The sequence below is a fragment of the Teleopsis dalmanni genome, chromosome 2 (assembly GCF_002237135.1).
Source record: "Teleopsis dalmanni isolate 2A chromosome 2, ASM223713v2, whole genome shotgun sequence".
Classification (NCBI taxonomy): Eukaryota; Metazoa; Arthropoda; class Insecta; order Diptera; family Diopsidae; genus Teleopsis; species Teleopsis dalmanni.
The window spans coordinates 190,598,932-190,617,641 of NC_051847.1; the positions used below are offsets into that span (position 1 = coordinate 190,598,932).

An 18,710-nucleotide genomic window follows, 5' to 3' on the forward strand; every position below is an offset into this window, starting at 1 on the left:
AAAAAAATGTAAAGCTTATGTATTTGAGCTATAGCTTAGTTGGCCATTACAGACGTGAGTCGTACTTAACCGCGTTGAGTATCCTCCGCCAGTCAGCCCGATTAGTAGTTTGCTGTCGCCAGTTGGTGATACCGAGTGCCCCCAAATCGTTGATCACCTGGTCCTTCCACCGAAGATGCGCTTAACTATGTCAATGTCGCGGTATAGATAATACAGTTAATCATTCAAGAATTTTTCTCTTGAATGCTCCTAACGCCTTTTCATCACTGGTAATTGTCCAAGCTTCTGCACCATACAGCAGGACAGGTATGATAATTGCTGGCAGTTCATCTTAATCGATACTGTAACCTTAGCTAGTTAGATCCACCTGAAGAGATAGAATATGGTAGCTCTAAAGCGCTTTCCACAAAATTTCTACACGATTAATACTTATTTGGATCAAGTTCTTGGATTAACTGAATTTGACTTGAAAAATTGTGAAAGTAAATAAAACAAAATGATATAATTAATAAATAATTTTAATTGAAATTAATTAGAATAATAATACGCATTTAATTAAGTAAAAAACATTATTTAATAATTAAAATTTTTTTAATTAAAGTGTTAGAAAAAAATGCCAATCCAAACTACTTCACATTACAATAAAATATTTATTATATACTAAAACCTATAAGTCATTGTCGTATTCTTTGTTTGTTCAATTCAAAATATACTAAAACCTACAAATGGAGTACATAACCAATGAAGGACACTCTTTAAAACTTCAGTACACCATACTGTGGTCCATTGTACTTACAAAAATACTACACAGAAGTACTAATCACAAATTCTGAAAATTTTTTTTTGCCATTGTAGATTGTGCTTTGGTCTCGCAATGAATTCCAAATTGTCGATGAACTGCCGGCCCCATGAGAAGATGATGAAATGGAACCAAGTCTCATGTAAAAGAGTTTTCACAGATGAAATTTTATTATTTATTTAGAAAATTAAATAAAATGTTGCTGAAACTTATTTGTGTACATGGATTGCATACATAAGTAGATGTCCTGCGAAAAGTTACTCTTAATGAAGTTAAGGTAAAGTGTGAATAATTTCATTTGCTAATGTTTATTAAATTTATTTGATTAGTAAAGCAAACAGAGTGAAATTATATGGTGGTTGAAGAGTTTCATGTAGATTAATAATTTACTTATATAAATAATATATATTTTTAACAAAGTACATGTTTATGCACATCAATGTAATATCAAAATATTATTAAAAGGACAATTTTGGATTGCAGCAAGAAAATAATTGAAAAGTCTATGCAGGTAAAAATAGTACTTCATTAGTACACACACATTAGTATTTTAAGACTATATACAAGGTTTAAATAAAATTATACTTTCAGTATGAAGATAGATTATTGCGAAAAGCTTATATCTTTCAAAATTCCAGCTTCTTAAACACGATTTTAAATATTTGTTCTAAAAATGATATTTAAAAATATTTGAGAATAAAATATTATATTATATATTATTATTATTATGTTGAAGCTCTTTGAGCACTTGTGCACTTGAGCACTTTTACTCTTCCTTAACTCGAGGTATTTTCAAAACCCCTCTATACGTCATGACTGGATTATTGTTTATCACTTCATCAGACTAAGCTTCTTTGTCACTATACAAACTAAGTCTAGCTTTACAGCAACACTAATACTTTATTCAAACATCAGACTAAGCAATAACTGACCTCAGATCTGCATACCTCCCCGAGGAGCCTGTAATGATTCTGAGATTTGATAACGCGGTGTTGGTAAGTCTGTCAGTTTTTGCAAATAATTTCAGGGCTCTATCCTTTATGTATTTTTAGATTGGATTATTCTTGAGGTCCCTGAGGATGTCATTCGTCCTAATGTACCATGGTACTTTCAAAAGTCTTCTCAGAGCGTGACTTTGTGCAATTTCTAGCTGACGAATAGTCGTGTTTGAAGCTTTGCTGAACGCTACACAACCATATAGGTAGAAGTGATGGATGAATTATTTGGTTATATATCAGCTATCCTGTACTTAGCATTGAGATTTTCATTTCTGTATGTATTATATATTATAAATATATAAATTCATTGAAACTATATGAATATTTGGATAGTAATGACAGTACATCATTAAAAACGAGCGTATTTTAAGTAAAATTTTTTTATACTATGTTTGTTTCAAAAGTGTGGTTATGAAAGTAGTCAAGTGTGGACTATGAAAGTAACTTGATATTTTTAGAGAAACGTTAATACTTGCTTGCTGTTAAAGTCTGATGTGGTAAGAAACAAATGGTTCAAATTATTTTTTGAAGATGTGGTTAACCTAAAGTTCAGCTTCAAGCACTTCAGTCTATAGCTCTCTATTTGTCCAATTGCTCTTTAAGCATGGTTCACATGAGTTTCTATTAAATCTATCATTTAAAAGAATTTAAAAGTGTGTTTTTTAAATCTAGTACCACAATTTAATGATATTAAGCGACTAACACGGTATAGTTAAAAAAATCTAAATCGTTGCTTTAATGTAGTGAAAGTGCTATAAAGAATCTTTTGAATACTAGTATACAACAGTATGAAATCAATGCCACTGACTTTGTATATTGGGAAACCTATTTGTATCGGGTTTTATTAGCTAAGAATAAACATGAAATAAGATTTATGGTTCGTTAAGTAGGATTACTTCCTGACTAGATGATTCAAATCTTCTTTGAATATTGTTGGAAAAGTATTGCAACTTTTTTTCCCAACTATTGTAATTTAAATAACAGAAAGTCACTATTTAATTTGTGAAATATAAATTTCATATCAAGAAAATAGAATATAAATAATAACAATAAATCTAAGTAAACTACAAACGAATGTAGTTCATTAGGCTGTGATATATCATATCCTTTAGGGATGACACATGAAATATGCAAATCTCTGTTCCTGAAAGATGAAATTTATTATGCAGATTATTATATACCCTTTTAAATGATATAATTAAATAATTTCTAAGTTAATTGCAAAAAAGAAAGCAGTAAATCTTTTTGAATAATCATATGACGTCCACGGAAATCGCTAGACTCCATACACTGCGCAATTATTTCAGTAGACCGAAGGAGTGTCAACAACATTTGCGTTTAATAATTATGCTTTGTTGGACTATCTGTTATTGTGGTCCATTATATAAAACAGTACCATACAGAATCCTGTAAATATGCCATCACACGTTTTCGTACCCATTAAGGTGACAATGGAAATTTAATTTATTTAGTTGGCGTAAATCTAAAACTCGTGTGAGTTTTTTATCCCTATAATAAATATATATATATTAGTATATATTTGCCAATACATATATATATGTACTGATATTATACTTCAATATTAAAAATGTTTAAATAAATATATTTTTTTATTGAGAATATTTATTATGTGTTTTTGGTTCAACATAAAAAAGTCTCCTATGATTGTTTGTAATAATTACTTCCTGTATTATCCTTTGGGCCTAAATGTGCTATTTAATTAAGCAATTTAAATTGTATTTCCATGTTGTGCTCCATGTACTACATAAACCATAATCAATGTTGTGCATATGTTTTATTGATGAATTACAATTTGCCCACAGGATAAAATTGTTATTGAAGTGAATTTGTTACGATGACGAGAATTCGTTTATGTGGAAATGTCGTGATATTTCAACAACCATAAAACCATAAGTGAGTTAAGTACTCACGACTGACACTTAAGACATATAAGGATATGAAATAGACAATACTTATAACTATGGGTAATAAGGAGTCATGTATGCTAATTTTTTCGAATTGAGTTCTTGTCGGTGTTAATGAAGATACGAAATTAACATTTATGAATTAAATAAATTCATTAATTAAATTAATGAAGATGTGATTTATTAATTTAATTATTCTACAGCTGGTTTATGATTTCATTCTAATGTAATAGAGTTTCAACAAAATATTTACGACTAATAATATAATAAGAATGAACGGGGTACTAGCTCCCTCTTGAGCAGAGCACTGCGACTATGATTGATCTTTTGTGCTACAACAGAACCTAACCGAACAGAAGACATTCCGAATAAAGGCTAAAATGTCGGTCATTGAGGACCTCCTAATGTCGGAAGGTGAGAGCAGTTCTCGAACCAGTGACCTCCTCCTGGCTCAGATCAAAGCTGTGCAGTTCACATAGAATGTGACTAGATATTTCCTCTGCTTCTAAGCAGAGTCTATACTCTATCTCTTCGGAGGTGGAGGTATCTCCATTTTGTTGAGGTGGTAACGTAGTCAATGGTGACCCGTTAGATATCCCACTACGACTAATTAAATGCCTGAAATATTTCCAAGACCACTAATGATGGGTATTTGGCAATACTTGAAATAATTGTATGATCAGCCAAAAGTTCTATTAATTAAAATAATATAAAATGATTGGATATCGTTACGTACTGAAACGTTCACCATCAGTAAGGTGATTCGGTCAATTATATTTAACTAACATATTTCTTTTTTACTATTAATATTGCTTAAAGTCTGTTATATATGCAGATTCTCATTAAGGTCATTAAACTGGTAAAAAAAAAATGTTTCAAAAACGAAGAGTGGAGAAAATGATTCAGTAAAAATAAAGTAAAAGATTAGTAAAAGAATTCATAGAACGGAAAGAAGATTGAGGGGAGTGGAAGTAATAGATACAAAGATAGTTAGAAAATCATGAAAAAAGGTGAGTGAGACAGTGACAAAGATAAAAAGAGAGCGAATGATGGTAAAAGGACCGATATAAAGATAGTAACAAAAATAAGATAAAGACAAAAAGAGCGCTATAGAAAGAGAGTGAGTTAAACAAAAAGAAACTGTGAGAGAGAGAGAGAGAGGAGGAGAGGAAGAAAAAGTGTGGGGGGAAAGCAAAGAAACATTTATAGAAATAGTAAGAACACTAGATTAATAGAGAGAAAAAAAGATCGAGAGAAACAGAGAGGGGGAAACAGAAAGATAGAATACTAAAAGAGAGATAGAAGAAGAAATCAAGCAAAATCAGATAAGAGGAAACATATAGAAGAAACGAATAAGTACCAAAAAAATGCGATTTTTTTGTTTCATACAACATATATTTTTACATCATATCTATATTTTTATATGTAAAAAAGTGCATGATACTTTCCATTGTCAACTAGGCCAACTTTTGGTAGATAACTATGTTAGAGTTGATATTATCATATATATCATATATATATATCATATATATTATTATCATATATATATATTCTCATTTATTATTAATGTATTATTATTTTCTTTTAGTACAATATATAGTCTCTTATTTCAGCATAAATTCATATAATTTATTTAAATTTTTATTAAGTATATTGAGGGAAAACATATACTAGGTGATGTACCATGAATAACAGCAATACATACTCACAGAGTAAGTATCTTCACAGTTTTATTGGAAGAACTACTTTCACTTAATGTGTGCTTCATTTCTTTTTTTACATTAGAAGATATTCATATGTTTTAATAAAAAGTGAGAATAGTCCTCACTGCTCAATAAAGAACTAACTCGTAAAAAAAATAAAAAAAAAATTATTTTACACAAGACCCTTTGATTGAGATAATAAGCTACTTAAATGCTTCAACCAAAGGAAATAAACATCCGCTTACAAGTCCTTTGAGTTACAACCTTCGTTTATGTACATTATTGAAACGATTGCCAAAGTGATAACTATCTGGCATACCATATACACCATATACGTAGTGTTGAGGTATTGATGCATCAGTGTCAATAATTTTAAAAAGGATTCTGTGGTCATTTGAAAGCAAATTGAAATTAAATTGATTTTTAAAGCTTTGAATTTGATAAAAGTAATTATTATGCCTGAAACTAGACAAACGGATGAATCCAATTATGTTTTTTGTCCTATAAACATGTCTTGGACATGTCACATTTAGTCAATAAGATAGTCCTTAGCAAGTTGGAATTGTGAATTTGTTATTGCATTGCTACAAAGCAACAGGAGTAGAGTGGAAGACGCATGCACGACCGACCGAAATCATTAGCATCACACCTGAAACTGAAAGCGGAAATACTGCAATTGCATTTGAAGTGTATCTAGATGTTTAGTTTGATTCTGAACCGGAAACGCACACCTTTGTGATATGCATTAAAATAAAAACTAACCATTTCCTTTGGAAACATTTTCAAAGTTTTATTTCGTTAAGATTATTTTACTTAACTTAAAAAAGTTGATAAGAACTACAACTTCCATACCACATACACGTATGCGTGTGAGATGTGTTCCTGGTATTTCTGGTATTTAGTAGGTGCAATACAAAAACTTTTTCTATTAATGTTTTTTTTTTAGTTTCGAGTTTTTTTTTTTTTATTTTGGTGGAAAACTTTATAACTGCACTGGAAATACAATTCAAATACGACAAAAGAGTATTGACACCTTGAAGTTATTTTTGCATGAAAGATATTCCCAGACGAATGTCAGACATTCACTGGTTACCCTCTAATAAGTCGTATTAAGGAACGTTGAGTTAGCAGTGATGATGTTAACGTAAAGACAGGGTTTAGCATTTAACGAGTTCGGTCTTAGTGAGAACTTTGGAAAAATATTTGCGGAAAAGTACATTTATGTCAAAAACTTAGTTCATAAGTAAAAATTGGGAAGTTTTTTTTAAATATTTGCAAAATGTTCAGGGAAAGTGTAAACGAGATGAATCTGGCACAATATTACTTTTTCAAGTACATAAAAAACTTTGTAAATGCGAAAATTATTTTTAAATATGGAAAAACATCAGTCGTTATTCTTTTTAATAGTAAATTGTGCTACTTTTCAAATTTTTGAATCTATATTCCATATTAATGTAGTATGAACAAAACTTTTTTAAAGAAGATTTAAAGAAGAAGATTCACTGATCCTGAACACATTAAAGTTGATGCTATCCTTAATCTTAGCAGAAGCGATACACTGAACTTCTTACAGGACACTATAAACTTAGTTATCATATGAAGATAATAGGTGCGGTAGAAAGTGATTCCTGTCGACTCTGTCATGAGGAAACATCAGAACATATTCTATGCAACTGCTCAGCAGCGGCAAGACGTATACTCGACTACCTTGAAAGCGTCTAGAATTGTTTTAGTTGGGCCTTTAGGCGCACAATACATCTTTAAGGTCGGGATGCATTCATAGCCTATTAATTAATAATAACTATTAGCTGCAATAACCATAAATCAGGCTCAATTATTGTGTTTAATTAGAAAGTTAGTTAGATATGGTGAAGTCTATGGTTGATAAAGATTTGCAGAGTGGTGATTCTATACATTATTTTATAAAATTTTGAAGAAACAATTTTGTGCGTAATAATATATTCGGAGATCTTCATATTTTATCCGGGGTTCCTAAGTCTAACACTGCTTTTGTCAATCATTTTAATGCTATAGATACAGTTTAATTGAAGAAGAATATCTTTCTTTGTATTATATTTAAACAATATCCAACTGCAAAATATTTTCCTTATTCCCCTTGTTATTCAACTTCTTGGTAAAAATTTAGTATAATTAATGAAAAAGTTTCGTTATCAAAACCTCAAATTAACTTTTTCGTTCGGTGAAGTTGATTTCATTTTGCATCATCATAAAAAATGTTTTTTTCTAAAAAGATATCATAGTGTTTCACAAACAAAAACAAAATCTAATGTTGAATTAAAAGTTGTCAATGATGATGAAATGCAAATGCAACATATGTGTCTGAAATAATCCCAAAAAGCCTGTGTACACCATCACAAAGTTTTTCAGGCAAAAATATACTCGTATGCAATCATTTTTCGTTAAAAAAAAAAATTAAATCCCAGGGTATATCACTGATGCATAGTACAAATTTTTTTTAATTATGCATTAAGTATGGATGATATGTGTATATGTGTTAGATTAATTTAATAAATAAAATTTTTAAATAAGTAGAAAAATGTAAGTCCAAAATGAAGATTTTCTTTTAAGTGAACATATGTCTTAAAAAATTTTAAGAAACATTAACGTTTATATGAAAAAACTAAGGCTCTGTTTATAACGCGTAAGCGGAGACAGAATCCGTCGAGAGTGAGAGTGGGTGATATGGTAATAAACTGGGAGGATAGCGTTAAATATATCGGTATCAAGCTGGACAAACGATTCACATGGTTTAAAAATGTTCAACTGAAAAGAATTAGTTGTGCCAAAATTCTTCATCATCTCCAACCGCTATTCAGAAATGAAAATCTCAATGTTAACAACAAGAAACTGATATATAACCAAATAATTCGTCCGTCACTTCTACCTATATGGTTGTGTAGCGTTTAGCTAAGCTTCAAACACTACTATTCACCAGCTAGAAATTGCACAAAGTCAGGCTCTGAGAAGACTTTTCAAAGTACAATGGTACATTAGAACGAATGACATCCTCAGGGACCGCAAGATTGATTCCATCAAAAAATACATAAAGGATAGAGCCTTGAAATTATTTGCGAAAACTAACAGACTTAACAACACCGCATTATCAAAATCTCAGAATGGTTACAGGCTCCTCGGGGCGGTATGCAGATCTGAGGTCCATTATTGCTTAGTCTGATGAAGTGATGAACAATAAACTAGTCAATGCGCAAAGAGGGGTTTTGAAGAAACCTCGCAGTTAAGAGAGAGTAAAACAGCTCAGGTGCACTGACTCAACTAGCCTCAACATAATAAATGAAATTCATATTTTTTAAAGAATTTAAATTGTTTTTGTTTTATTAATTACTTCTTAAAACTTCTTACATAAATTTCATTCTTGTAACTTAGCCAACGGTATTAGTATCAATTGATCTACAAAACTTCATTTTGTCTAAAATTCTAAATATAATATAAACAGTTTTTTTTTAGATTATGTATTAAGAAAAAAAAAAGAGAATAAATATCTAAACATAAATTTACTATTTTAGCTGCATTTACTGACAATTTCACGATTTTGAATTTGTGGCGCAATTAGAAACGCAACTAATGCCACGTTTTGGGACTAATTTTTCCAAGGACCTCGTAAAACTAATGTACATTGTCTATAAATTATTAACTGTTTGATATCTAACATTTAACTTTACATATAACCGTACTGACTTAGGTTGGATATTAGTTGCATGTGAAATTGCACAAATTAAACTAATTAAAATGCCACAAATTCGCAATAAAATACACACCAGGGGCTCATAAATCCTTTGATAGGTAAAATACAGGACACTGCACACGAAGTGTTCTACATAAATAGACAACTATTTTTCTGAATAAACCTCGCACTAAACGTGGTAAGCTAAAACTGTTTATGTTTTAGCGCATTTGTTAAGCAAAAGTATCTACAATTCATTTTTCTGAATTTTCCATAAGATTTAATGATGGACACATCTTTAAGCGCATTTGTTGCATAAATGCAATTGTATAGGAATTTTTTGTGACTTCTCTCAGTCAAGACATAAATTAGTGTTTCCTTTTGACACCAAATTTAGTGTAAAACTTTTAACAACTCTCGAACCACAACAGAACCACCAACCAAGAGTGGGCGCATCACGAATTCCGCTAATAAAATACATTTCAGCTGAGTTGACATTTACGCTAAGGGATTTCGCCGGCGACATCCAGCGTAGCATCATAAGCCGCTTAAAATGTGAAAAAAATAGACCACGATATTTTGTGAGAATTTTTACTCAGCATCAGACAAATTAAGTTCTATAAGAAAATTTACCACGTAAACACTTGTTGTCAGACCACAGAGGCCAGTTTGTATAGAAAGAATATTTCAACATAAACATCAGTATATTTTATACGAGGGCTACTTGAAAGATTTTTATTAAGAATTATTTTACGAATACTTATGTATTATGCTTATGTATTGCTGTTTAGATTAATAAGACACCTATTTAAAATATATATATTCTATTTAAAAAATATGAGTTATTATAACGAAAAAAAATGATTCGCATATACTCTAAACCTTAAATATTGTTAAAGAAGTCTAACTCTGCTTCTTGAGAAACTCTTCAAGATTATATCAGTCTACCATAATAATACTTTACATTAAGAATACATATGATTGACTGTGTAGAGAAGAAACAGAGTATATGGAGGTTGTGTTATGTGTTGCTTTAAGATCTACTAGCTGTTCATAATAACAAACTTAAACTTCATCAAACTTCCTTCATCGCAATAATTCACCCAGCCTATTTATAAGCAAAATTTATTTATCTAATGACTGATATGCTCCCATCTATGCTTATACTTTAAATAAAAAATAATGGGGTTCTTCTATTTGACACTTCTGGATTTACTTACTGTGAATATACAGGACTGTCTTCCTCTTCGCAAGAATGCATCCAATAATTGTTATGCAAAACTTGTTTAACTACCAACGAGCCACTATCCTAAGATGAGGCGCCATTAGTATTTATCTATCTATATGTATGGTACAGATCTTGACTCAGATTAGATTGCATTACTTTATTTCTTATGTCGAATCATATATAGTAAGAGAAGATATGATTCAGCTTAATTACAATATAGTTCTATTCTTAGCATAACTTATATTTGTTTATATTATATTAAAAATGGATAATTCTATAAAAGGCATTTAATATGTTCATCTTCTTCATGTAATAGTTTTACCAACAGCCTTCGCCCGCTTCTGTTGTAATATATACTTTTGACATGCGGAAGCACTGTGGCGACCTAAAGACATCATTGAAATAAAAGCTTTAGAACACAGCGAACACTTGAAGGACCAGTCGTGATGACCTTTGGCACGTTGATGAGCACGTAAGTTAGAACTAAAGTAAAATTAATTATAAATTATATATAGCGATCTTATATGATCAAACTATAGTAGAGAGAAACTCACTGATTAGCAAAACATTTGTCACATGATTTTAATGGACACGCCAGTGGTTTTTCGCCAGTATGCACACGGGAATGACCCTCTAGTTTCCAGGGTTTATTGAACTGTTTTCCACAAGTCAAACAATCATAGCTTTGTTTATTGCTATCTTCAATACCATAACTACTGGTACCACTAACTTCATTTGAACGAATGGAATTTATTTCATCTGCTTCCATAAGTTTGTCTATATCGTTGTCATTTTCAAACTTATTCTGAGTTTTAGTTTTACCAATGAAATCTTTTTTTAATAACTCAAGATTTGTTGAAGATTTTTTGCTTATCGGAGATTGGTTATCGGGTTTCCAAATTTTATAACTCGGATTACCATCGTTCACACCCTTGTAACGTTCAAGTAAAGGTACTTTAAGTATTTTTTCGAGTTTATGACGTGTTGTAATTGGTATAGTATCTACATCATACCTAAAGTGAGTTATGATATGATAGAACTTTCTTTATATATGACCAAAATTAACATTTACCCATCACGTTTACGTAGTAGTTTCTTGAATTTGGGTTTTGACTGTACTTTATCCTTTGTTTTCACTGATTTTTCGGACTTTAGTTTTGTGTACTCATTAACTGGACTGACTTTAATAACTACTGGTGCATTCTTGACATTCATCATACTTTCTAAAATAAAACAAAAATTTTAGTTTAAAATTAAAATAAAATAAAAAATATAAATAATATTGCCATTGATTTTATATGCCCTCGCTTGGAACTCTTCGTCATAACGGCGTGATAGATACTTAAAAACCATTTCTATTGTAAGAAATAATATCGAAAAAAGTTAACTTATGAGTAGGCCAACTAATGAGTTGCGATTAACTTTAGAAGTATAAGTAAACTGAAATCAAGCACCAAATCGGAAAAGTAAAAGCACGGATAATTATTGAATACAATTTTGTTTTTAAAAATTATTTAAAGTAATGAAAAAAAATTGTCAAAATTTAAATAAAATATCTAAAAAAAATAGAGTAAACTAAGCAATCCAATATTAATTTAGGGTTTTCAATTATTTATATACAATGACATTCGATGGAACATTATTTATTCTTTCTTTGAAATCTGCACTACAACACAACAGACCAACTAGACTAAGTAGATTTCTAAGGTAACCGCAATAACATGATCTTATTCTATGTCACCCATATTCTTAGCAATATATGCGAAATACAGGAAATAGTAGATAAATCTTAACGTCTTAAAAAAGTTCTATTTAATCTTGCTGTTGCCATATATTGTTATAAGTTCGGTTATTTGTTTTACGTTTAATCCTATTTTAAAAAAAAACTTATTACTGCTTAATGCTCAAAATTATAGGAACCCCTTGAAATACAGCCATCAGTCCTTTACATGATATATGTGATCAAATTTGTTTCAATCTTGCAGTGTCGTATACGGGTTGGAGGGTGATTAGAGAATAGATCTCACCTTAACCCATATTCGCCCAACGTTCGATTAATCGAACAACAAATTTTATCACTATTCATGGATTTTTTGTTTATATTAGAAAAACTTTTGAATTTATATATATCATTACTTTGAATGTATGAAGCTTTAGCTTTACAAAAATATTTGGGACTTCACTCCACACCCCCACCTTTTACTAATTAAGCTTTAATAAAACATTTTGACCAAAAATTCCAAAATAAAATCCTTGGGCGTTTAACCAATAAACAATATAATCTGCAGATATTTCTGATATATTTTTGTTTCCGTACTTGTATACTATACTTATACTTTTATACTAACATTAGTTAGCTTGTAACATATGGATGTATATATATATATTAAACTGTATATTATAAATAAATCTTGTGAACTGCAAAAAAAACTATGATAGAAATATTTTTAGTATATCCCCATTTGGTATCATCCTGGCTGCTTTACTGTATTCTTGACATTATATATTACATATTAAAAAATATTCTTAGTCCAGAAAATTTTTATAATTTTTTCCTGCATTAAACGATATAGGATTTTAGACCGATTCGAATAGGATTTTTTCTCTTGATAAAGAGCCAGTAAGAAATAGTGAAATATTAGAATGAAGTAATAATTTCTGAAGAGAATAAAATTGTAGTTCTTAAAGTGATTAAAATTAGTATAACTTTCAGAACGTTGTCATAGTCTTTTCCTAAGATATTACTTTCTGCAAGCATATACGATTTAGCACAAGAATCCAACTCAATCCGAAACATATATAACATGTATGTTATATCCAAGGTATGTAAAATTATTTATGCCAAGACAACTATGTTCATTTGTGTACTCCAATGAAACTGAAAAATTTCTGTTTATGCTAAAGAAATTTCTATTTTTTACGGCTGATGTACAAAACGTTCTATAAGATGGAACTCATTGAAGCTCTACTTAAATAATTTACGGTTCAACTGACAGAACATCTTTTCTAGTACAGACTCTGTTGATGGTTGTCGTATGTTAGTTTTAAATTTTTCCCGCTGGAAAATTAGTACAATTTCAAGTTAAAAAAAAAATAATAATAAAAAAAAATATGAATAAATAAAAATAAGACAAAATTGATATAAAAAGGCAAATGAAAAAATTTTACTACCCAGAAACGTAGTAAGCATTTAACTCATTTGACTACACTTCCGTACACTTTCATGCACTTCCATAGGAGCAGCTGTGGACTTCATCTCTCTAGCAGCCCAAATAGCAAAGTCATTTTGCCTCGGCAGACGGACAAATTTAATAAAAATAAAGTATCAAAAAATGTATTTTAAGCATGAACCGAATGAAGATACATTTCTTTATACGAGTATTTTAGTTATTTTTACGTTTATTTCGTTATTTTCATTCATTTTCAGTTTGCCTGACTGTGCATATAAAACGGACGCAAAGGTCCTAGAACGTTTTGCTCCTTGGTGCATAAGTTGGACTAATAAAATTTCATGTTTACAATTTTATTATGTGCTCAATTGGGTTATGCGTGGGTACATATAACTGCATATTTAGTTAAGGAAGTGGCGACACTATCTTGTCAAAATGTAGTGTAAACTAAGTTCATGAGTAATGGAGTAACTTTAAAAATACTTTCAAACCATCTACTTTCAGGGCACTACAGTAAATATATTAATATGTCTATAGGTGTTAGTTAAATTCCAAGTTAAAATATAAGTACTCCCATGTTAAGAGATACCGAACAGTTCAGTATAAAATTTATGTATATAGAACTTCTAATTGGAGAGTGCAAGAGAAGTGACATATGCACACCTGAGGAATATTTAAAAATAATTAAAAATTATTTAATCGCATTATTAATTAATATATATAATATGTATGTATGTATGTATGTATGTATTAAAATCTATTAATTATTAATAGTGTATATATGGTATATAAATATACATATATATGTACTACATATGTTTATGAATACAACATAAATTTAAGCTATTTTAGACGGGTACAGTTCTTAGCCACATCAGTATCCGCTTAAGAGAATTTTAATTATATATCTTACCGTCCTTTTAAATTTCCAACAAAACTCGCAATCTGAACACCTAATGCTTTTTTCTGCAAATATAGGCTTTTAAAAAATAATAACAGTTTTATAACAAAAATAAAACTTCTATAAAAACTGAACTAATCAACATGAATGACAAAAAGAAACTCAAAGGAAAACATAACCTTTAAATTGTAAAATATACTGAGCGCTGTTATCGGAAACGTCAAACTATTGTGAATAACAGTTCACAATACGTATTATAATCTCAAATATTATTGTAAATACAATTTCATATACAAAGATGTGATTATGTGATTATTGAGGCCTTGCTGAACGCTACACATCCATGTAGAAGTAACGGTCGAATTATTTGGTTATATATCAGCTTATTGTTCTTAGCATTGAGATTCTCATTTTTACATAGCTGTTGGAGGTGATGAAGATAATTAATAATTATTTTCTGTTGAACATGTTTGTCATGTGAATCGTTTGTTTACTGTAATGTCTAGATATTTAATGCTATCCTCCCAGTTTATTGCCATATCTCTCACTCTCACTATCTACAGGTTCTGTGTCCTCTTACGCATAATAAACAGAGCCTTAATTTTTTCAATATTAATTTTTATTTTCCATTTCTGGAAATACTCTAGGATAAAGGTTTATATGCTCCTGAAGTGTGTTGGTTATATTCAGAGTACATTTATTCGATTATAGCATACACGTATCGTTAGCGTATAACCCCAGTGTCGAGGGACCTAACATTGGAATATCGGACGTATGAATGTTGTAGAACTGACGAGAGAGCGCTGTTGATATGTATATTATACATATCTTAATAAATTATAAATTATAAAATAAAAATCAAGAAATTAAAAAATAATTCCTACAGCTTATAATCTAACATCTAATAAATAGATTTAAAAATAATGTAAATATATGTATATATGCTATGGAAGTTTTTGAGTTCTTGTATTTGTTGTTCGGTTATTAGTAGTTACTATGCGAACTTCATATCATCGATTGATTCATTAATTAAAAAATTGGCACTTGATATATATGTATGTGTAGATGGAGTCTGAATTAAAATTTTTCCTAATAAAAAAGTCTATTGCTAATAAAATTTTACATTGGCAAAGGAGGTCTGTAGTGTACTTCAACAAATTACTTCCGTATATCTGTGCTACATCGGGTAAAGTCAGCGGCCAAGTACGGTGTAGCTGTATGGACGAAGACAACAATCTCAGGACCTCTGTAGGCTATCAATACAATCTATGTATAAGAAACTTAAAGCCGTTCTAGAATTACTTTTATTCGTCAAAATAAAAAACAATTCTAAACAATTATTGACAAGAAAACAGTTTAGGTTCTAAACTAAGGAACATGAAACGAAAAATGAAGTCAAGAAAATAAATGCTTATGCCTATAATTCGCTCTATATTCATAAAAAATAAAAACCATATTAGTTGTGTATTTTCAGTAAATACTCATTTATTTAAAAAATTTCACTTAAGTTACTAACTCGCATCTTCTTGAATAATAGACAGCACCTCGTATAAAAAGATTAACTTACGGTTATAAATTGTGCTTTTTAATAAACTTGTGTGTACGCCTTTCCTTTTTCGCTCTGGTATTTCTTTTATTAATGTCTCTTTGTGATGAAGGATAGGCAATTATACCATGCTCTTCTAGAAATTGCATACATAGGAATGTTTCAACAGGTCTCTTTTGATCTAGTGCTTGCTGAATTTTCTCCCTTGTTGATAGTTCAGGTGGTGTTTGCATTTCATCCATCAGTCTTTGTTGCCTTTTTTCCATTTCATCCATCTGTCTTTGTTGCTCTTTTTGCACTTCAGTTACTCGTTCGTCTACAGTATGGATAAAGCGATCCAAGCTAACCATTTTACAATCAATTTCTTTCAAACTTTCAAGAACCAAGTCACTGAAATGGATTTTTTTGTTATCTTTACCATTTCCTTGGTCTTCACAATTCTCTATGGAGACATGAACCTACAATAAACAATTTATTTTCATTGCTTTTAATAAAGACTAATTTAAATAAAAATATATTTATGGTATTCCTTTTAACCAAAAAAGTAAGCATTTAAGAAAGTTTAGAAGTATTAGACTTACTTGCTCCTCTTTAGCTTTTTCTTTAGAGGACGACATATTACCAAGTTTCGTGACGTAATTTAGAACTTAATATTTGCAGCCAAAAATTTTCTTCATAATAAATGAAAAATTTTTTTTTCAATGCTGAACATATCATATCATATATTTATATATAAAATTCATAGCCAACTTCAAATTTAAAAAACTTTACAATAGACCTTTTCTTTTGTAAGCATATCACAAAAGAAAAACTGCTAATTTTAAAAATAACATATGAAACAACACCACTAGGCCTTTTCTTTTGTAAGCATGTCGCCAAAGTACAAGTAAAATAAGCACTGTTTTTGATGGTAACTCTGAACAAAATGGAGATTTTGTTAAGCTTATGTATGCTAAACCCGTAATAAAATTTTAAGTTAAAATTTTTGAAATTAATAACAATTCTTTGCAATTATTGTTAAGATTTTTTTTATTTATTGTGAATAAATAATAGTAAAATAATAAATAGAAAAAGTAACGTATTTGTTACGAACAATGACGACACGAAATACGAAGAATTAACGAAGTCATTTGTGGACAGTTAACTGGAAATTTCGTATGTACTTCCAAAAAACGTTCACAATAGACGAATTTTTAGTCGTGGAATTTTTAGTAGATTTTTTTAAAATAAGCAGTTGTTCTTTTGTGAGATGCCTACAAAAGAAAAGGCCTATTACTGGCTTATTAAATCCAACTTTTATGAAACCACTTAACTAATAAAGCAACACAAATCGCAGGTTATTCATTTCCGAAACTTCAACTTTAAATTTTATTAGGTGTATTGCATACATAAGCCTTACAAAATTTCTGGTTCTTCCAGACTTGCCGGCAAAAGGAGTGCTTATTTTGTGTTGTTCTTTTGCGATATGCTTACAAAAGAAGAGGTCTAATATCAAAGTGACTATTATTAATTTTAAGCAATATGTACTTTCTTCCAATAATAAATTTTGACGCTTTAGAAGTTAACGTTGTAATAAAAAGCCTACATAGTTTTTAACATTATCTCCGTTGTAGTATTTACTCCATTCTAAATAAATAAATATGATCATAAAATAAAGATCACAATGTAAACCAAGCCTTCTAAGACTTTATTTTCTGCTGGATGTTAGTACTGCTTTAGTAGAAGCTCAACCTACTCCATTTAATTTTTTCACTGTGTTTAATAGACTTAAGCAGATATAATCCTCCATAAAAAAAATGGTTGACATATAATAAAAATATATTTTGATAATTTTTGTTAATGTTGTTTTACTTTGAAGAGAAATAACACGCGTTCCTTAAAACTACTCACAATAGAGCAAAATAATTTAGGCTGCACTGTATAATTGTGAATTGATGTAGTTGAGCGACCCGAACTGAAACTTGAAATAGCATTGCTATATGAATATAGTATTAGACCAAGGAATAAGATATTAAGATATGAGTTCAATAATAAAACAAAACAGATAACATTAAGAAAAGGACACCTACAGTTAAAAAATGCATTAACGCCATCTACTGTGAATATCTGATAATAGATTTATTCAAATTCACAATTTTTAAATATTAACAAAGTAGTCTGAAATTATTTTTGGTAAGATAATGACTTTTTTTAAAAAAATTTTATCCAACTAAAATAATTTTGTTACAGAGATAGTTTCAAATATTCTTCGGAAAATTTTCTCAAAAAATTTGTACAATTTATAAAAATTTGAAAATTTTTTAAAACTACAATTTGTAAAATTTGAATTATTCTTAAAACAACAATTTTTAAGATTTTCATTATGTTGCGCCGCACATTAATCGCTGCCATCCATGGTCGCCGTTTCGTTTCACAATCTGCTGGAATGTTCCGTAAGATGCCAGACCCTATGGAGCATGCTACTGGAATTGAGCGCAAAGAACTTGAAGCGTATGCTGATGGCTGTGAGGATCCTTTCCAGATAAAGACTATTATGAAACGTGGAAAAGGCACTCAAGATGAACCCAACATGATTCCGTCGGCTTTTGATGCACGTCTGGTAGGTTGCATTTGCTGTGGAAATCGGTTTGCGCAATGGATGTGGCTTGAGAAGGACTGTCCTAAGCGTTGCGAATGTGGGTATTGGTTTGAACTGGAACCAGTGGAACCATTCTATGAACCTAATTACGAATAACAA

General features: G+C 30.0%; 3 protein-coding genes across 4 annotated transcripts; 1 reads left to right on the forward strand and 2 right to left on the reverse strand.

The window, feature by feature from the left end:
- Nucleotides 1-10,509: 10,509 nt before the first annotated feature.
- LOC119682362 (zinc finger protein 181-like) lies at nt 10,510-14,567 on the reverse strand. Of its 2 annotated transcripts, none has more exons than XM_038095777.1 (4): nt 14,440-14,567; nt 11,429-11,579; nt 10,911-11,369; nt 10,510-10,839 (listed from the first exon to the last, which is right to left on the reverse strand). In XM_038095777.1, exons 2-4 carry the CDS (start codon nt 11,572-11,574, stop codon nt 10,662-10,664), a joined length of 783 nt encoding a protein of 260 aa, XP_037951705.1. In that variant the 5' UTR covers nt 11,575-11,579; nt 14,440-14,567; the 3' UTR covers nt 10,510-10,661. The 2 variants fall into 2 exon arrangements, with proteins under 2 accessions (XP_037951705.1, XP_037951704.1); XM_038095776.1 differs by lacking the exon at nt 14,440-14,567 and adding an exon at nt 11,643-11,845.
- Nucleotides 14,568-15,898: 1,331 nt separating this feature from the next.
- On the reverse strand, nt 15,899-16,646 carry LOC119683939. The gene is made up of 2 exons (XM_038097833.1): nt 16,555-16,646; nt 15,899-16,431 (listed from the first exon to the last, which is right to left on the reverse strand). Exons 1-2 carry the CDS (start codon nt 16,588-16,590, stop codon nt 15,997-15,999), a joined length of 471 nt encoding a protein of 156 aa, XP_037953761.1. The 5' UTR covers nt 16,591-16,646; the 3' UTR covers nt 15,899-15,996.
- Nucleotides 16,647-18,247: 1,601 nt separating this feature from the next.
- On the forward strand, nt 18,248-18,707 carry LOC119684473 (cytochrome c oxidase subunit 5B, mitochondrial-like). The gene has a single exon (XM_038098518.1). The coding sequence runs from the start codon at nt 18,336-18,338 to the stop codon at nt 18,705-18,707; it is 372 nt and encodes a 123-aa protein (XP_037954446.1). The 5' UTR covers nt 18,248-18,335.
- The last annotated feature ends 3 nt before the right edge of the window (nt 18,708-18,710 follow it).